The sequence below is a fragment of the Rhamphochromis longiceps genome, linkage group LG18 (assembly GCF_057381845.1).
Source record: "Rhamphochromis longiceps isolate RC_006_pf linkage group LG18, R_longiceps_female_GT1.1, whole genome shotgun sequence".
NCBI lineage: Eukaryota > Metazoa > Chordata > Actinopteri > Cichliformes > Cichlidae > Rhamphochromis > Rhamphochromis longiceps.
This window is the reverse complement of record NC_140574.1, coordinates 29573012-29591802: the sequence shown is the minus strand read 5'-3', so window position 1 is coordinate 29591802 and position 18791 is coordinate 29573012. Positions and strand designations below refer to the sequence as shown.

At 41.4% G+C, this 18791-nt stretch overlaps 1 protein-coding gene across 3 annotated transcripts in view; it reads right to left on the bottom strand.

Moving 5' to 3' along the window:
- cdh24b (cadherin 24, type 2b) overlaps positions 1-18791 on the bottom strand; it is a 169935-nt gene that overhangs the window by 39618 nt on the left and 111526 nt on the right. For all 3 annotated transcript variants that reach the window (XM_085388332.1, XM_085388334.1, XM_085388333.1), the window contains one exon: positions 4321-4502. In XM_085388332.1, the coding sequence (XP_085244458.1) occupies positions 4321-4502 (182 nt within the window). The remainder of the gene's footprint in view (positions 1-4320; positions 4503-18791) is intronic.

Genomic DNA, 18791 nt, shown 5'->3' with positions numbered 1-18791 from the left:
CACCTGCATGGCTTCCAGTACACCAACCAAAGCATTTGTGCAGTCAGGCACTCACCAGCAAAAATAAAAACAACATCAATTTTTGAATACAAATAGCTTTTTTTTCTGTTTTGTTGTTGTTTTTTCTGCAGATTTAGCCAGATTTCAGTTTGCATTTCCCAAAAACGACGTGAAAAGGTTTCAGAAGCTTCGTGTGCATTTGCAAAGATTTTTCATGGAATTTAATGGCACAAAGTGTGCAGACTTTTACATCCAGTTATCTAAAATATAAAAATTCTAATTTACTCCCAGCAAATACAAACCAAGCTCCCATAAGGGAACTTCCCAAAGGGATACAGTGGAATAACTGGCCAAGTATTATGAGCCCACTCTCACGCATCCTCCAATATCCTCGAGAGGATTAAAAGTTGGTCCAGCAATTCACGACCAGAAAGAAAACCGCATTGTCCAGCTAAAAGATGGATTCTCCTCTCCAGCACTCTGGCATAGAACTCACCAGGTTGGCTGAGGAGTGTGACAAATTTTGAAGAAATAGCTTTAGCGCTACCATAAAGTCAAACATGCTACAACCAAACAAAAACCTCATCCTGGTGACGGGGGTTCTCACAGACCCCAGAGGCAAAATGTCTGTCACATCTTAGAAATGCTTTGATCTATTGCTCCAGTTTGTCACTATTTGGCCAATCAGTTTGTGACTCATTGTTTCCTGCTATCTGCTGTGACTAGTGCTTTTTTAAACATTCAAATGTACTGGGGTCCTGGGGGATCGCAGTCAAAAGCACCCATTTCTGCCTATGCAGTTTTAATAGATGGAACTAATTGAGCCCTATTTAGTGTAGAAGTGCTCTGTCAGTCATTCTGAAAGAGAGACACACAGACAGTCTGAGCATACAATGAGCCATAGCATGTACTATAGCTGCCTGTATATGGCATTTGTTTTGCATTATGTACAATTAAAAAGAGCATTGCTGTTTGTATTATTATTAGTAGTAATTTAATTTCTTTACTAAATAGTAAACTACTGAGATCATCTTCTGCGTACCTTGGTTATTTGAGTTACTGATGCCTTCCTATCAGCTTGAAGCAGTCTGGCCATTCGCCTCTGGCCTCTCTCTCACTGGATCAGCAGTTACTCAGACACGCTGATATATCAGCAGAAGTGAGCTGTTTGTTGATATATCTGTGTCAGCCTTTTTAATGGACAGTAAATAAAAATTTTAAGACAGATGGGAGAAACACCCTTCAACCATGTGGTAGTGTTGATGTTGAATAGTGCCAGAGGGAACTGCAACCGTCCCAGTTGCCAATACATGCTTGGAAATCCATAAACACAGGACAATAAAAAGTATATTTTTAAAATGCATATGGCAAGTTGCTGCCACATGATTGGCTTATTAGAGTGCCGTGAGAAATGATCAGATGTGATGTAGAAGATTGTCTGGTTCCACCTGATCAGTACTCTAAGCGACCAGCCTGAGTAACGGGCAGAACAATTACATTGTCTTCCACTAGAGGGCAGTACAACTACCTGCTCTAATTAAATGGGTTGCCAACTGCTAGTAAAACAGAAGAAGATGAAAAAGAAATTACATAATAGTCTGAAAAAGTAGTCAATCTGACCTGAGTCCTGTAGAAACTTCGGACGCAGATGAAGGCCCTAGCATGAGTAGTGCTCAGAAGAAAGCAGGAAAGGTATACTGGGGACAAACCGAGCCAATTCTGCTGTATCTGGTCCGCTGGGAAAAATAATCAATATGCTGTTTGTGACATTTTTGTTTGGTGGTGTGCTGTGCGATTTTTCTAATGTGAAATATGTGACGTGGCTCCAAAGGGTTGGGAAACACTGGCTTATTAGATTTCTAAATTAATGAGCAGTTGTACAGGTGTGTTCCAGCAAGGTGGCTGGAAATATTCCATATTTTTCTCTGTATTGCCAGTAAATTCAATTGGACTAATATGTTAGTCCAAATCTCAATGCTTTCTATGGAGGGTGTGTATTTTGTAGGTCCAGGGTTAGCTCCTAATAAAAAAATGTATAAAAGTAAATGAAAAACAAAAAGAATTTTCGCATTAGTACACTCATTATTGTAAACAGACTAACTAATGTCCTGAAGTTTTCGCTGAATTCCCAGCAGCAGATCTGGTGTGCTAGCTGTGGTATTTTTCATTTTTGCATCAGGACTTTGTATGTGGGCTTGTGTGAAAGAACGTCTACAATATGTGCTTGTTTTTGCGAGTGGACACATGGCCTTGTGCGGTGTGCCGCTCATTGATACGATTTTAATACTCATCGTGCGCAATCGAGCTCAATCGCAGAGGAAGAATGTGTTACGCTGGTAACACAGGTGATTGATCATATTACATGTGATCACGAGCACACGCAAAATTATGCTTTCTCTTTTGTTGCAGCTTCATGGGTATGACACCTGGCAGTATAACACAGGTGGCACAACACGTGCTGAAGCACACGCTCTCTGACTGAGTGACTGATATCACACGTCAGACAAACGGCTAACAACAATAAAGGCGACTCATATGTGTTTCGACACTTCTGAAGAGCTCATTTAAAATCAAAGCACCATAGCTCATATTAGCCTCCCACAGCCCTGCTCATATGCACACTACACATGAGCATGAGTGATTCCTCTCCTCATACGGATACAAGGCACACTGGCAGTCATCACTTCCACAATGCCCATACACCTGTGCAAAAAGGTGATCAGTCAGCATGGCAGGCAGCTTGGGGAATGACAGAAACCAAAAATTCTAGCTTTACACTAAAGGGATATATCCATCTGCAGCCTGCATTAAAAAAAAACATCTGGGAAGGATTCTTGCTGGGGTTAAAAAGGAGACTGTATATAAAGAATAGATGTAACAACTGCAACCTCTCATTTTAAAGCCTCAACTTGAGCATTTTTGGCTGTTGCAATCCCATTTTTATTAAAGCAGACATGAACCATGAATCCCTGAGTGAGAGATGGTTCTGACTGATAAACCAAAGACAGCATGTTCATACAGTGATGTCTAGACAATCACAAGCTAACCATCCGCTAAGGCAAACCCTGCTTTATTATCTAATTTATTCTGTAAATAAGACCATCATTTACAAAAATGAACACCAGCATCAACTTAAGTTGATGAATGGCGTCTATGTAGACAACTGGGTTCCTTTTTGTTAATAAAATTAAATATCTCTTTTTTCAAATGTATCTGTGGCATCGCTGTGGCTTAATTTCATGTAACCAATCAAAAATCAGATGTGGTAGGATTCACGCTGGTTACACGACTCATCACCCTGATAACCAAGAAAATGAAGGAGAGGCTTGTGCTGTGATATGCAGTTAATACAGCTATTTTAACACAAACCATGATTTTTTATAGTATATCACAATATACATCCATCCATTCTCTTCCGATTATCCAGTTTTAGGGTCGGCGGTGGGCTGGAGCACATCCCAGCTGTCACAGGGCAAGATATTTAAATGACATCCATATAGACTGCATTTGCATGGCTAATGATCTGTTCTATCATTTGTGCATGATAGCATTTTTCCAACTGAACTCAAAATAGAAAGCCAGAGCCTTATTGATTCTCTTGTACATGCAAATGCTCTGCAATTCATGCAAGGATGTGCTAAAAGGCCGGAGACAAACCGCCTCGAAAAAATGACACTCAACTCTGCCACTGCAAGCATTTGCATTTGGATGTGTCACGCTTTGGATTGAGTTTTGCGGAGATATTTCATTATGTTTGCTTTAAACAGATGGACGTGCTGATAAAAAGAGGCTGATTCGCAGTGAGTGGAATCAAGCTGGAGATTCATTTGTCAAAAAACCCAACAATACACTCTTCCTCGACGGGAGACAAATAAGGAAAACAGGTAAGAAGAATGCAGCTCAGCTGTATTAAAGTCCTCGCTGAAAGGGCTGTTCAGTGATGAATTGTGTGAGTTTATATAGCATTATTGTTTAGTTCCCGGTAATTCCAGGTTAATAGGCTTAGGCAGCATGTTGTTAGCTGTGCTTCGACTCATAGGCAAAACAAAACTGTTCTCCACAGACCGGCCTACACTACCCGTGTCATCGTCTGTCCTCCCCCTCATCATCTGTTTCCTGTCTCCTTTGCTGCCTTTTACCTTTACAAAATGACTCCATATGTGCGCTCTTTTACTGCTCATTCTTCTAGCTCTGGTTTTCTCCTCCTCAGCCACTATCTGTGGTAACCTTTACGAAACCCTTCCCTCCTCTCCTGCCCACTCTTTCATCAATATCTCCCTCCATCTGTCCACCCCTCATTCTCTGTCATCCTTCATTCACCTTGTTGAGCGTGATGACCGCCTCTTGGTTCAGTCCGGTGATATTGAACGTGTCCCCGCTCTCCCCCTCCAGGATGGTATATTCCAGCTTGGCGTTCTCACCCAGGTCAGCGTCCATTGCGGAGATGCGTCCTATCTCAGCGCCCGGGATGGCCAGCTCGGAAACGGAGAAGGACCACATACCTGGGGAGAGACACGCAACGGCACATATTAGAGGAGCACTGTCATTTCATTAGCTCTGATACGCTTCATTTGTCAGTTAAACATTTAATTTTGTCTTTTGAAGTGTATTCAAATTGCTGTTCCCCACCTGCGCTGAGCCAATATTTACAACATTTTGCTGCGATAAGGCAGCGTTTAAATTAAAAGAAGTGAGAGAATGAAGGAGAGAGATAAAAGCAGAGTGTGCATTTGAGCGCTCCGCACAGATATTATTAAAAGACAGGTAGAATATGGCCAGAAAACCTACTGTTAAAAAAAAACTAAATTAAAAGAGCCTAAGATTTAAAAAAACAGAAGGGTTTAAGGAGATAAAGAAAAAGAAAAGATTAAGAGACGGTTAAGAGAAGCTGCTCTGGCTCTCCGAGTTGTCCATTCATTCCTTCTGCTGAGACATATTAATCAAGATAACAGGCTCGTTCATGTGTGCTGGTTTATGTTTAGCTGTCAGCCCATTAAAGCAGTACATTATCAGTCCTTTTGCTGGCTTTGCAGTTTACATAATATGTTCCTCTTCTCATCCATCGGGCACACCTACCGGTATGTGATAAAAGCATGGAGGACCCAAAAAACTGATATTTCTATAGAAAAAGCAGACGCACATGCACTTAAATTCAAATAGCACCTTTGTCCTAGCACGCACACAGTGGCCACCGACAAGAATAAGTGAGGTAGGGGAGATAGAAAGTGAGTGAAGGGAAAAGGTAAGATATCACCATTTGGCACACAACAGAGCTGTTATCAGCTCAGCTAAAGCTAAAGGAATCAGATAGACCTGTAAATGTGAGCGAGAACAACATCACACAAACACACCGGCTGACGGAATAAAAGATAGCCCACCCCTGACAAGTGTCTGGTCCCACAACACGCAATCTGAAGAATTCGGCAAATTTGACAACATCACAGTGAGACAAACTTGTGAGGTTATGTGACTTTGTGGATCGGGATTACAGACATCAAAGTCTTTTATCCATGGAAACCAACGTTATTTCTCACCGTGTTTGTTGTCTTTCCAAGTCTCTTAATATCAAATCTGTAATGTGGGCTTCCGTACTAGTAATTGCAGTACTCTCCCTCCAACAAGTCCTCCAAGTTAAAGTCAGATAAAACAGGCTTGTGAAACCTCAACAACAAAGCTTCTCTGAGATAAGTTGATGCAAATATAACAAGGTTTAAGTTGGTTTTATAACAACAGCAACAACAACAAACTTTATTCATATAGCACATTTAAAACCAATGGTGTACCAAAGTGCTTAATAATAATGATGGATTGGATTTATATAGCGCTTTTCAAGGCACCCAAAGCGCTTTACAATGCCACTATTCATTCACTCTCAGATTCACACACTGGTGGAAGCAGCTACAGTTGTAGCCACAGCTGCCCTGGGGCAGACTGACAGAAGCGAGGTTGCCATATCGCGCCATCGTCCCCTCTGGCCAACACCAGTAGGCGGTAGGGTAAAGTGTCTTGCCCAAGGACACAACAACCAGGACAGAGAGCCCAGGGATCGAACCGGCGACCTTCCGGTTACAGATACGCTTCCCAACCCCCTGAGCCACGGTCGCCCCATAGCCACAGTCGCCCCTTAACATGTAAGAGGGTAAGATGAAGTAAGAGGGAAGGCTGAGGGCTACGGCAAGGTACCAAAACATGCTAGCAGGTTAGATGGCATTAAAAAACAAAAGCAAAAGAAATGCATATAAAAGCATAAAAGAGCAATAAGTGTAAGGGATAAAACAGTCAAAAATTTTAAAATGATTAAAAATAATTAAGAATAAACCAAAGATAAGAATAAGCATTAAGCTAACTAACAAGCAAGCTTTAACTGGTAGAAAAGGCGAGGCTAAATAAGTGGGTTTTTAACCGCGATTTGAAGGATTGAATGGAATCGGACTTGCGTATAGCGATGGGGAGGTTATTCCATAGATCGGGTGCAGCCAAGGCAAACGTGCGGTCACCTCTAGTCTTCAGCCGGGGTCTCGGCAGTACCAAGAGTGACTGGGAAGATGATCTTAGTGCTCTAGTAGGGGTGTATAGTAGCTCAATGAGGTAGCTTGGCGCTATATTGTTAATAATTCAGAAGGTGAGCAGCAGGATTTTGAATTGAATGCGATACTTAACGGGAAGCCAATGCAGATCAGCAAGGACAGGGGTAATAGAGACACGCCGCTCAGTAAGGAGACGAGCAGCTGCATTCATTATCAATCCTAAGACACTCTTAAAATATTTAATTTTATATATATATATATATATATATATATATATATATATATATATATATATATATATATATATATATATATATATATATATATTACTTGTTCAGTTATTCAGGTTTTCCCAAGGCAATTTCAAGACACTGTTACAGAAACAGCAATCTTAAATCTGAAGGTACACTGTGTTTTCAGAACATTTCAGTTAACACCATGATGTTGCTAATTTAATAACAGATTAACATTGTCATTTTTGAAGAAACTAGTTTTGGCAGGAGATGATATGACAAATGCTACTGAAACAGCAGACAGATGCATTATGTGCTGCATGTGCGGCCTCTAAATGTTTGCTTTACTTTTCTTCTGTAAAGATATCGTAGAGCTATTCTCACATCAACTGTTCTCACAGTACAAACCAATTTGAACTAATGGTATCAAGCTGAGAGAACATTTATTCAAGACTTCGCACAAGTTTTTTGCAAAATGCAGAGATTTCCATCCAGTGTTCATGCTTTGTTAGTTCTTAGTCGCCCTCAGAATGCTTCTATTCTTCCAGCATTGGGATTTACTGCCCATGGAAGAAGAGGTAGGGATGGCACAGGCATACCCTCAGAAAGACAACAAGAAACATCACAAGACACTCGTGGACCTGGAGCCCACAAGAATTTGTCACTGGCCTATGCTGCAAGGAGGGCAAAGGGCCCTGAGAGCTACATGAAACATGTAGCTTGTCACCTTTTTCAGGTAACACAAATCTTAAGACCTCCTGGGAGGCATTGAGAGGAAAACACATTCTTTCGCTGCCACAAGCCTGATTCAAGGATTCAAATTTTTGAGCAGCATTAGAAAAAAAATGATGCAATTCTTAAATTCTTAAAATGTTTTGAACTGCACATTGTTACAGAAGCACAGGATATTTTTATTCCTATATGTATCCTGTATCTGAGTAACTGATGCATGAGAAGGATAGCTAATTTGTCCTTCCGTGGGCTTTACAGTAGGTAAAAAAAACCAATTCATCACAAATAGTTCTCATTTTCTTTACTTGTATTTTATTTTTCATGGGTTTATGATTATCACCTTGGGGTACACCACAGGCTGGGTCTTGATGGTGCTTTGATAAGGTTTACACCCTCAAATGTTTTGGAAGGGCCGAGCAAAGCCACAGGCTGAAGCATTTCTGTCTCGCTGTGCCGCTATGAAACATTAAAAGCAATAAATAGTTAATTGCGAGTGCTTATGGTTTCATTCAACTATAAGCACGGCGGTTAGCACACGTCACACTTTTTTTAAGTATAATTTTTTCACTTCATTCAAGCACATTTTCATTTACTGACCCTTTTGAATTTGAACATTTGCAAGAGAAAGCACATTTTTAAGAGAGCTGTCATGTAGCTGTGGCTGCATCATGTATGTAAGCTCCTTGGCTCTGACTACTAACTTTCGTTGCCTTTGTTGTGGTGCAACTGGTGCATTTGTCTAGGTTATGTTTTCTTTTCTTTTTAACTTAGTTAGGCCCCCAGTCACACAGACATAGGGATAAGTTGGAAACCACCTGGCAACAACTGGTTGTCAAGGAAAAATGAGTATCCCCTTGCTTGTTAGTCAGGGGTTGCAAGAGGTTGCTTGCTGTCACTAGGTGAAACTAGCCATTGTGACATATGCGGTGCTGCACTGAGAGCCTCCTATGGCTGCTAGCATAGCCTCAGTTGTGCCTGTTTTTTAAGGAACACACAAACTTGTCTGCAAGCACTATTTGCCAAGTGGTAGTGAAACTGTCAAGAGTGGGATGGAAAACCACACACCACTCATCTACAAAGTAAAAGCTGTGTCCTTTAAAACATGTTAGTGGTAAGGCACAACTTTTACTTTGAAGGTGAACATTCCCCATCTCCAGTTTGTGTTGCATTTTTTTTTTTGAGTGGTTATTTAGTGAGTGTTTGCAGACAAGTCAGTTTTTTCTATGCAAACCACGGGCAACTATGCGCAGTACTGCCAATTTTGGTACTGATCCGATACCAAGTAAATAGAGGTCCAGTATACAGACACCAATTACATTACATAGGTAGCATATAATTGGAAATCAGTGTGTCATCATTTATAAGAAACATGAAAATCAATATAAGTTTGCATATTCTGAACACATTTTAATGACCGCTAAATCACTGTGATTTTACTTTTGACAATAATTAGTTAACACAATAAAAAAGGACCAGTTTTTCTTGTGTTTTGAAACTGTGTGTGTTCTTGAAGCCCCGGACTATAACTGTACCTATCTCTAAAGCACTTTTAAGTGCTATGAGATATTAAAAAATAGATGTGACGGTCGATACTATCTGTCAACACTGACATTTTTCATAGTGTATGTCTGTGGTGTATTTTCATCAAAAAACAAAACAGAAGACAGAAACAAAGTATTGATCCTATTGAGGTTGTATCAGTCCCACAACAGTACCAGCATTGGTATTAGTACTATCGATATTTCGATCAATCCACCCTCCTCTCAACCAACCAAGTTACAGTTACACTGAGGTTTTTGGTGCCCCACCCTCTTTATTATTCACTTCACCCAGAGCAACGAACACTGCATTATTTCCTTAGTGATTGAAGTTCGCAGGAAGTTATTCTTTCACTGTCATTGTGAAAAACACACAATAAAATTATTTGCTGTCCCAGTCAGTGCAAAGAAAGCAATCTAACTATTCTGGAAAAAATACAAATAAAAAGAATTACCTGTAAACGCAGTACAAACAGTACAAAAATATAAACAAATAGATATGTACAGCTATCTATCTGTGTGTGTGTGTGTGTGTGTGTGTGCGCGTGCTTGAACCATTACTAAATGCACAAGCTGAAGATTGTACAGGTTAGTGAAAAGGTGACATACCAATGTCATCTATTGTTTATTATGAATTATTGCAACAGCCCTGGGATATCTGCTGTTCTTCAGTCTGTTTGTTTTAGTGTTTGTTGTTCTGTACCACCTTCCTGAGGGCAACATCTGGAACAGGCGCCATGCTGGGTGGGATGCGTCCTTCACATCACCTGTTCCAGCTGTCACCCTCAGGAACGCAGTAAGGGACTGCAAAAGCTCAAAACTGAGGCTGTAATTGTTGCTTTTTTTCTTTGTATTTGTGGTCCTTTGTATTTATTTAGGTCCACACTCAGAACATTATTACTGTTGCAACAACAATATAGGTAAAAAGTAAAAACTATCCAAATGCTTGTCCAGCAGTAATGCATGCAATATATTTTCATCACTTAAATGTGGATGATTTACTAAATAACTGAAGTTGTGTGGATTTATAACAGTTGGTTCATATACAAAATGCCTTTGACTAATTTCCTTTTTGTCTTGACGTTGCTCCCACTTCACTACTTTGTTGTCTGAAGGGACAGATGGAAACTCTTTTCTGCATAAAATGAACAGCGCTGCAAATTAGCAGTGACAGAACAAGAAGTCACCCTCTCTGTGTCATCTATCTGCGAGATAAGTTATTCAGGGCTGTTTCAGACTCAACTCAATCAGTCAGGGGAAATGTAACCTTAGATCACATATTAAAATATTTAAAGCTACAGATTCGGCAGGGGTAAAATAAAAAAATTAAATTAATGACCCTGTCATTTGACAAAGAGTTGTCAAATTAAGACTCAACATTGTAAAGCCACAGTAACACAGAGAGGAAAGAAATTCTCTAAAAACACAGCAGCCAAGATGGATTTGATGAGATTAGAGCAAACTCTTTCTTGATCAAGATGAAACCACAGTGAATCAAACACTTTCCCATTTTTCACTGAGCTGCCTTTCAAAGTAATATATTTTTTTCTTAGCTATGATCTCCACACCTACCTGGTTAGACCGTGTTAATTCCTTTTCACTGTCTGATTGGAATCCTGCACCTCGACGGCACTCGTTTAATATTAGCTTATTTGCGCAGTTCTTCTGCGCCCGCTGCTGTAATGGTCTGGGAGATTCTCAGTGGAGATTATATAACGGCACAAATGAAACAGCTTCACAGAAATTCAAAAGGAAGTTGGTTTTTTTTCATGGTTAAATAGTGGTTAGCTGTTAGCTAGCACCACAGACTTTTCTCTGCACACATAACAAGCAGTAAATGTGACAGACGCATTAAGCTCACTGCTGGCCTTATGGCTCTAAAGGGCCATGAACTGGCCCCATTGCCATATGCTGCTCTCCAAGCTGCTCTTTACCCACTTTTATACTTTCCTTCATTTACCTCCCGGTGAACAATTGCTTCCTCTGCCTCTCTCTCTCCATCTTCCAGAGTTTACTCAAGATTCTTTCAAGGAGTGCTTCACACAGCTGATATCTGTGATATACCTGATGTGATAGCTCTTTCCAATGTACTTACTATAATATATAGACTAACAGCTTTGTTATAGAAAAAATAAATAGTCGATTGATTTAAGATCAATTTAAAGTGCTAAAAAGAACTCCCAGTTACATGACCTCCCACAGTGTCTTAATACGCATCACTCTTTACATACCAGAATGTAACTATGTCTACATGACTACGCAGTCATTTTTCTCTCCCAAATTCCCTACATTATTTTATTTTGAAAATTAAATGGATCTTCATTGTCGAAAGCAATGAAGTGCAAACGATTCAAATCATGTAAAAGGAAACTTTTCTCGCAACTCCGTCTCATCAAAATGACATTTACACTCTGAATGGAAAGAGCAAACATGTTCTGAGAGGGGAAAACGCAGTTCTGCCCTTATTTTGTTTCATCAACATAACTGAGAGACACTGTTAATTAGTATTTCCGCCTCAAAAAGTCTCAAAATGCTGAAACATGTTTCTCTTTCATTTATTGCTTTTGTGTTGATTATATTTGTCACAGTTGCACAAACAGCCTGTTTAGGTTTAGGGAAAGATCGTTGTTGTGGTTTGTTACTGAAAAAGTCAACAGTGACATATGAAGCGTGAAACAGGGTGTTGTTCGATGTTCTGATAATGAGCATTTGATTAGCATACATATATATATATATACATATTATTAGAAAGGAACAAAAAACCTGTGAAAGAAGTAGCTTGTTCTGAGGAACCTCCTGCATCTCTGCATGCAGAGATTTTAGCCTCTGTTTACTGTAATTTTACTGTAATTTTACTGCTTTGGTTCACTCTTACTGCTCTCACTGTTCCTTTTTAGGAGTTAAAATATAAAAAAGTAAAATCATTACCTGTGTTGGCAAGGACAAAGAGTCAAACTGCTGACCTTGGCATCAAAAAAAAAAGAAGTGTTTTCCAGCCCAGGCCACCATCGCTAATGCAATTTCTGCTCTCTGTGTTGGCAAATTAAGGTTATTTTCGAGATGTGGACCAAAAGTGTTACATGACAAGTAGGTAGCTTAAAATGCATTGACGTGACAGGCAGGCAAAACGTCCCTTCAAGCGGTGCGCGATGATTTAAACGTCAAGCTTCCTGTTGCTTAATAACACAAAAACGAAACGGCGGGCCAATAATTCAACAAATTCAAATTGGAGCTGTCCTCTCCTATGATGAAGAAGAAAGAACGTGATCAGGTTAACGTTTTTACAAAAAAGATTTATCTTGGATTTTAAAAACCCAACTCATTTCAAATTTAAGTGCCTATGTCGTTTTGGAGTTAAATCACCACCCTGCAGCAACCACGTCACTATTTGTGGAGGAATGTTATGAATTTCTCTTTTAAATCTGTGAGTTTCTGGCTGGACTCTCACTGTGAGTACTTTATGTGTATTTCTGTGTATATATTTGGAATGTCATCAGAAATAGGTTGCATGTAATTGCCAATTTGACTCCTTCAATCACAAACTGATGGCAGACCGACTCTGTCTTGTTGCTGTTTTGTCATCTTAATGCACCAAAGTCTCTTTGAAGATGGTGGCTGACCGTGAGTAGTTGCAAACCTGGTCCCCATCTTCAAAGGAGCCATTCAGAGGTAACAAGACTGCAAGAAGTAGCTGAGGTCAGGACTCTTTCCCATCAACCTGTGAAGATTCTTTCTGTATAGACCCCCCTTTGTGCACGAGGGCACTGATGTGTTGAAACAAGAAACATGGAGCCTTCCCAAAATGTTGCAAGAAAGTTGGATTCAGAAAAAAAACCCTGCACACAACAAACCTGTAGTCGCAGTAATTTTGGCAGTGTCCAACCATTGTTTTTACCTGTTTTTACCTACTGTGGTTGAAGCATTAGGCTGTTAATCAAAGTTTGAGCTAGGTAGGTTTCCTTAACAAAGCAAGTTTTCATATCACATCATAACTAGGGATGGGTACCGGTATCCGGTGCCAGACATAAACGGTAGTAACCAGACCGAAAACCAGCGCACATTTCGGTGCTTTATTTCGGTGCTTTTTTTCCTGAAATGTCATACACTTTAGATTCTAGCCAATCATTTTACCTTTCCAAGGATAGTAGGCGGGCCCAGGTACGTACGTTCTTTTAGAGCAGAGCTACAGATTAAAAATGCCCAAGGCAAAGCGGTCAAATCTGGCTGTACTTCACAGCAAAAGATGCAAACTCAGCAGCCTGTAACAAGTGCTTTAAGGTGAAACGGTGCAAAAGAGGTAACTCCTCGAATCTGATGAAACACCTGGCGACGTATAGCATTTTGTTAAAAGCCGAGAAATGCGCTGTGTTTGATAGCTTGCTGCAAGACCTCACACCAGGCACATCTACTGCGGGTGGGTTGCCTGTTATCGGACCCGGAGTTAGCAACACCCCCCAATAACCCGAAGAGTAGAGTCCTGGCCCCTAGCCCTGCCAGTGTAGCAGAAATGATGAGGATGATGATGGCAGCAGCAGCCGTTCTTTTCTGCGTGAGTAGCTTAATGTTGTCCGTGTGTAATTTACGTTGAGTAGGCTAACCACGTTATTAAATTAATGCATGTAAGGTGAACTAGCAAACACCGTCGTAGTCACATGCGGCTGTCTTCTTGTTTGATGGCAGATGCTCCCTTCACCCTGGGCAAAAAGGCTAAAATGACCAAAGAAAAAGTGGAAAACAGTTAAACATGAGAGGTTTTTGGACAAAGTTTGTGTTTTTTCCATTGTTTAAGCACTGCTTCCAGCCAAGAGTGATACCATATATTCCCTATAGCTGCAGAAAAGGCTAACATTGTTATCTTTTTACAAAAAAACAGCTGAACATGAGAGGTTTTTGGACCAATTTTGTGTTCTCCATTCTTTAAGCACTGGTTCGAGCACCGTTTAAGCACCGGCACCGTTTCAAAAGTACAGATTTGGTACTGGTATCGGATAAAACCTAAACAATACCCATCCCTAATCATAACATACTATTTTTGCAACAGTTTGAGAAAGCTCCATGTTTCTCCTTTCAATGCAGAGGTGCCTTTCTGCACAGGCAGGTCCATAAAGAAAGAATTTTCCCAGGTTGATGGGAAAGAGTCCTGACCTCAGCACCTTCCAGCATAGGATGAATTAGAGCACTGACTGTGGGTCAGGCCTTATCAAAAACCATCAGTGCCTGACCTCACTAATGCAGTTGTGGCTGAATGGGAGCAATTTCCTGCAGCCAGGTTCCTCAGTTTGGCTGAAAGCCTTGCTTGAGGAGCGGAGGATGTTACAGCAGGGTGATAAAGCTCGCACATACTGTACAGTTGTTCTATTAGGTGTTTACTTGTTGAATAACCTGCAACAGTGAAACATTCCCGAGCCCTAACGTGTGCATATTAAACTAGGAAACAGCGATTTAAAAAAAAAAAAAATCTGCCGTTAACAGAGTAAGGCTACTCCCACGTGGCCCTGCAGGGGTCTGCCCACTAAAAGGGACAGCGTGTGCCAATGAATCAATGCTAAATGCCAGTTTATGTGGTGTGACTACCATGCCTACCATCTGGGACTGACACCAGAAGGCTGAGACGAAGACAACTCGAACATAAACAGGCCTGTTGCTAATGAGACAGCAAATTAGGGAAGTTATTTACAAGTCAGAGACGGTCTTTTCTATTGATCGGGTTTTTGTACAGCAAAGCTGTGTACGGCAGTCCCTTTTGCACACATACACACCAGCAGTCCCCCAGCCTTGCTCTTTCTCATGCACACTTGTCACACACAGGGAGCGCTCCAGAGGAGAGTGACAAAAGGGGTGTGATGCCAGTAAAGTAGGCTAGACCAAGTCATTATCAGCTTTCTGCTCACACAGGAGAGCATCTGGCAACACTAGTCATACATCATTTCCACCTGTGATGGACTGGGAGAAAAGAAAGAAAGAGGCGATTCAGCAGGGGAGAGGGAGAAGAAAGAAATGGTGAGTGGCAGGGAGAGATTCCCAGCTCATTCCTCACATAAAGAACCTCAAAAAGCAGCACAGGTTTCCTGATAAAAATCACACGTCGGATCGAAATGGAGAGGGGCTGTGCCCCGTCCTCTGCCTTTGTTCGCGCAGGTAAAGTCATTAGAGTGGGCTGCGAGCAAACAGCGTGGTCACGCCGGTTCAATGCATCATGTCTCACTAATATAGATGCGTCCCACTGAGCTGGCCATAATTGTGCCTGGGAGAGAAGGATCGAAAGCCCTCCTGTGCTGTATTTTGGGCACTCCTTCACAGATAAGACCACACTCTTTTCACATCTCTTTCTCACCTACGCGGCTGCTCTGTTTCCCCATGACTGCTGTCAAACGGGAGTTCGGTGAGAGATGTTACAGTCGTCTGGGGACTGCCACTTTTTTTGCAGCTGATTGGATGAATTAGGATCATGCTGGCATGGGGGATTATGTGGAAATGAAGCAAAATGACAGGCGGTGAGAGTTAATTAGAGTGGTTGTAGTTTAATATAGGTTTAAAGGTGCAGGAAAAGTGCTTAAATTGACGTACCGCTGGATGGTGAGAGGAGGGGGAAGGGGAAGAGCTGGTGACTGTAAGGAGGACAGGCACACATGAAATGGAAGATGCAACACGAGAGGGACAGAGGGGGTGGGAAGAGAGGGGAATGAAGAGGGTGAAAACCCAGCAGGGAAGCACTTTTTGAAGACAAGCGCGGATCGGGGGCCTGTGCTGGAAAAGCACAGAGGGGAGAGTGAAGGAGCCAGGGGGTTGAGTGGGAATAAAAAATAAGAGGATGTGACTCCACCGCATCTTATCTAAAGCAGAGGGTTGTTTCTTGTGGTGGAGGTGGTGGTGGTGGTGCAAAGAGTCGAGTTAGGGGAGTCATTAAAAAAATGTCTAGCTGGCTAAACTGCATGGACTGGTTTTGGAAATAGCCTGAATAAAATCTGCATCCATTTAAGGGGGTGGAGGGAGTCCATCATGCAGGCACTTATACCCAAGAGGGCTTAAGGCAAAAAGGCCAAAGAGAGACGGAAGGCAGGATCAAGGCACGCAGAGGGTAATTTAAGCGCGATCACGACACGTGATAGCTCACGCAGGGATGAAGAGACGAAAACAGAGCCGCATCTGCTGCCTAGGCAAAAATTTTTATTCTTTCCGATCCACTAGGGGGTTAAATTAAACTGCAAGTGGCAGCGGAGAAAGTGAAAGTGGCACCTTCTATCTCAGTGCTAATGGGGTTAATAATGAAACGGATCTCTTTGGTTACAGGCTGCAGGGGTATAAGCGCGGCATGTTGCTGCTTAACTTGCCTTGCGCAGAGAGGTAGGCCATTAGCCATTACTGAGCTCTGTTCGAATGCCATATGCAGCAGGAGGAAAAGGCAGGGTGTGCCTGAGCGTGTGTCCATTAATCCATTAGTATGTGAATGCCTGTGCTTCCATGCCAGCGTGGGCGCACCCAGGTGCCTAAGTGCATTCACTGCTAAACAATGTTGACTCCCAGCACCTTGCATCAATCCCACAATGATGCCTTTTTTATGTTGACGCAGGAAGAAGCCATACGAACAATTCACCAAGTGTTCTGCAGCAACTTTCTTTAAGTATTGCTCAAAGTCACCTGCTCTGTATTCATTTTAAATGAATTCCACTTTGAAGGTTATAAAGAGAAAGCAAGCGCCAGCTGCGGCCCAGCCAGGATATCAGGTGGCTAAAAAGCTTTACATTGACTCTTGAGCGCCACTGACAAAATGATAAAACGACAAAGTGCAAGCAGGCTCTCTAGTTGGTTGGCTGGATGAATGAACGATGTGACTGAGAGATGGGAAAGTAGAGTGTGCAGTTAGACTCACTGCTGACATTTGCCGCCACCTACAAGATACTGTGAGAGACGGGAGATACCGGAAAATGTACGGCAAGAGCTAAAGCGAAGGAAAAAAACAGAGTGAAAGGAAACAAAGGAGGGCTGCGAGTGAGGAGGTGAAAAAGAGAGAGAGACAAAGATAGAGAGGGAGAGAGATGTGACTGAGAGCTATGTTTCCAGCAGTGATTTTACTGTCTATTGAAGCAGAAAGCACTGAACTTTAGATGAAATATTAATACAGAGCAAAAGAAATAGAGGGATAGAGAAAATAAAAGGATAAAAAGCACGCTGGTATTAGCCACCTCCATTTTAATTAGTTTCTCCTTTCATTTCATTTCCTCCGTCTCTTATTTTAGGCTCTGAAGATGTAAAACTTAATTAGGGACTAACAATTATTGGAAATTATTGCCTATTACCTAATTGTTTATGTTATCGGTGCAATCATTATTACTCTTCTGCAAATACAAGCGCGCATTAGAGCTACGAAATTAGTTAAAGTTGTTGGGGGTTTTTCAGTCGTGATATACCAGTGAAGAGCAGGCAAATGCAGAGGTCAGCTTTAATGAATACACAGTGTTGTCCCAGCCTGGAGGCAGGCTGCAGGCTGGACATAGATTTGCTTAGATGAGAAATGCTTCCTCTTGAGACAAGAAGCATCCATTTGTGAGTCCGCGGAGAAGAAGACCCACAAAACAGCTGTCAGCACCTAAATTAAACACTGTAGATTATTGTTTCTGCAAATTAATTTACTGTGATTGAATGCATTAAGTAATGTCAGCAGGGCTGGGAAATGCACGTAACTTATTTGTTATGCACGTAACGACGAAGAAACGGGACTTCCTTACACCTCTTGTGAGAGGCACTTATGATGATTATTGGCCTGAGAGGCAACCTGGTTCCTGGCATAAGCACAAAGACAGACAACCATCCATCCAGGGTTACATTTTGTAAACTGCTTATCTAATTCTGGGTCACAGGTTGGTGGCAGTTGACCCTGGGTGAGAGGATGGATGCACCTTGGACAGTATGCCAGTTCATCACAGGGCTAACACATGCCTTTGCTTGCATCAGTTCTAGAGCTATAATCACCACAGTTTTCTCTGTGACTAAGAGGACGGTCCCCCCAAAAAAGGTTCTCTCATTTCAATTGGGAATAGCACATCTTCTAAAAGGTTTAAACTGTAAATTTGGCAGTATGTGCTATTTTAATACTTTAATCATGTGATGAAGCACATGATAAATAGTGGACCAATGGCCACCCCCAAAGGGATTAAAGACCTGGGACCCCCTAAGCTTTTGTTTGCAGAACTGAAGAAGCTTCCAGAAACTTAAATAAGTCCAGTCACCTTCTCTCTAAAGCTCTTAAGGCAACCATGATCTGGATGACTGAGAACCTAACACAGACGTTACTGTAAATGGTAAATGGCCTGCATTTGTATAGCGCTTTTCTAGTCCATAGGACCCCAAAGCGCTTTACACTACATTCAGTCATTCACCCATTCACACACACATTCACACACTGGCGATAGCAAGCTACATGTACAACAACATCTGCTCATCTTTCTTATATAAGGACCTGTACAAACAATTACAGACTATTTTCCAATTAAAAAGTTGGCTATGGCATTCTCATAGTGTTGCCCAGTTACATTTGGCCACTTGCCATCAAGCTGCAACGTTTGCATTTCTGTGGAAGAAATATGTGTTTGCTTTTGTATCCTGCAAAATTAAAAAATGAGAAATATTTAACACAACTTGCAATCTTTAGAATCTTAACATCATTAACAAATATCTCTGATTCCACTGTACACGTGTACATATGTCTGTCTAGACACCATCAGCAAGTACCTCCTAATACAAAGAGAAGAGAAGCAGACGGT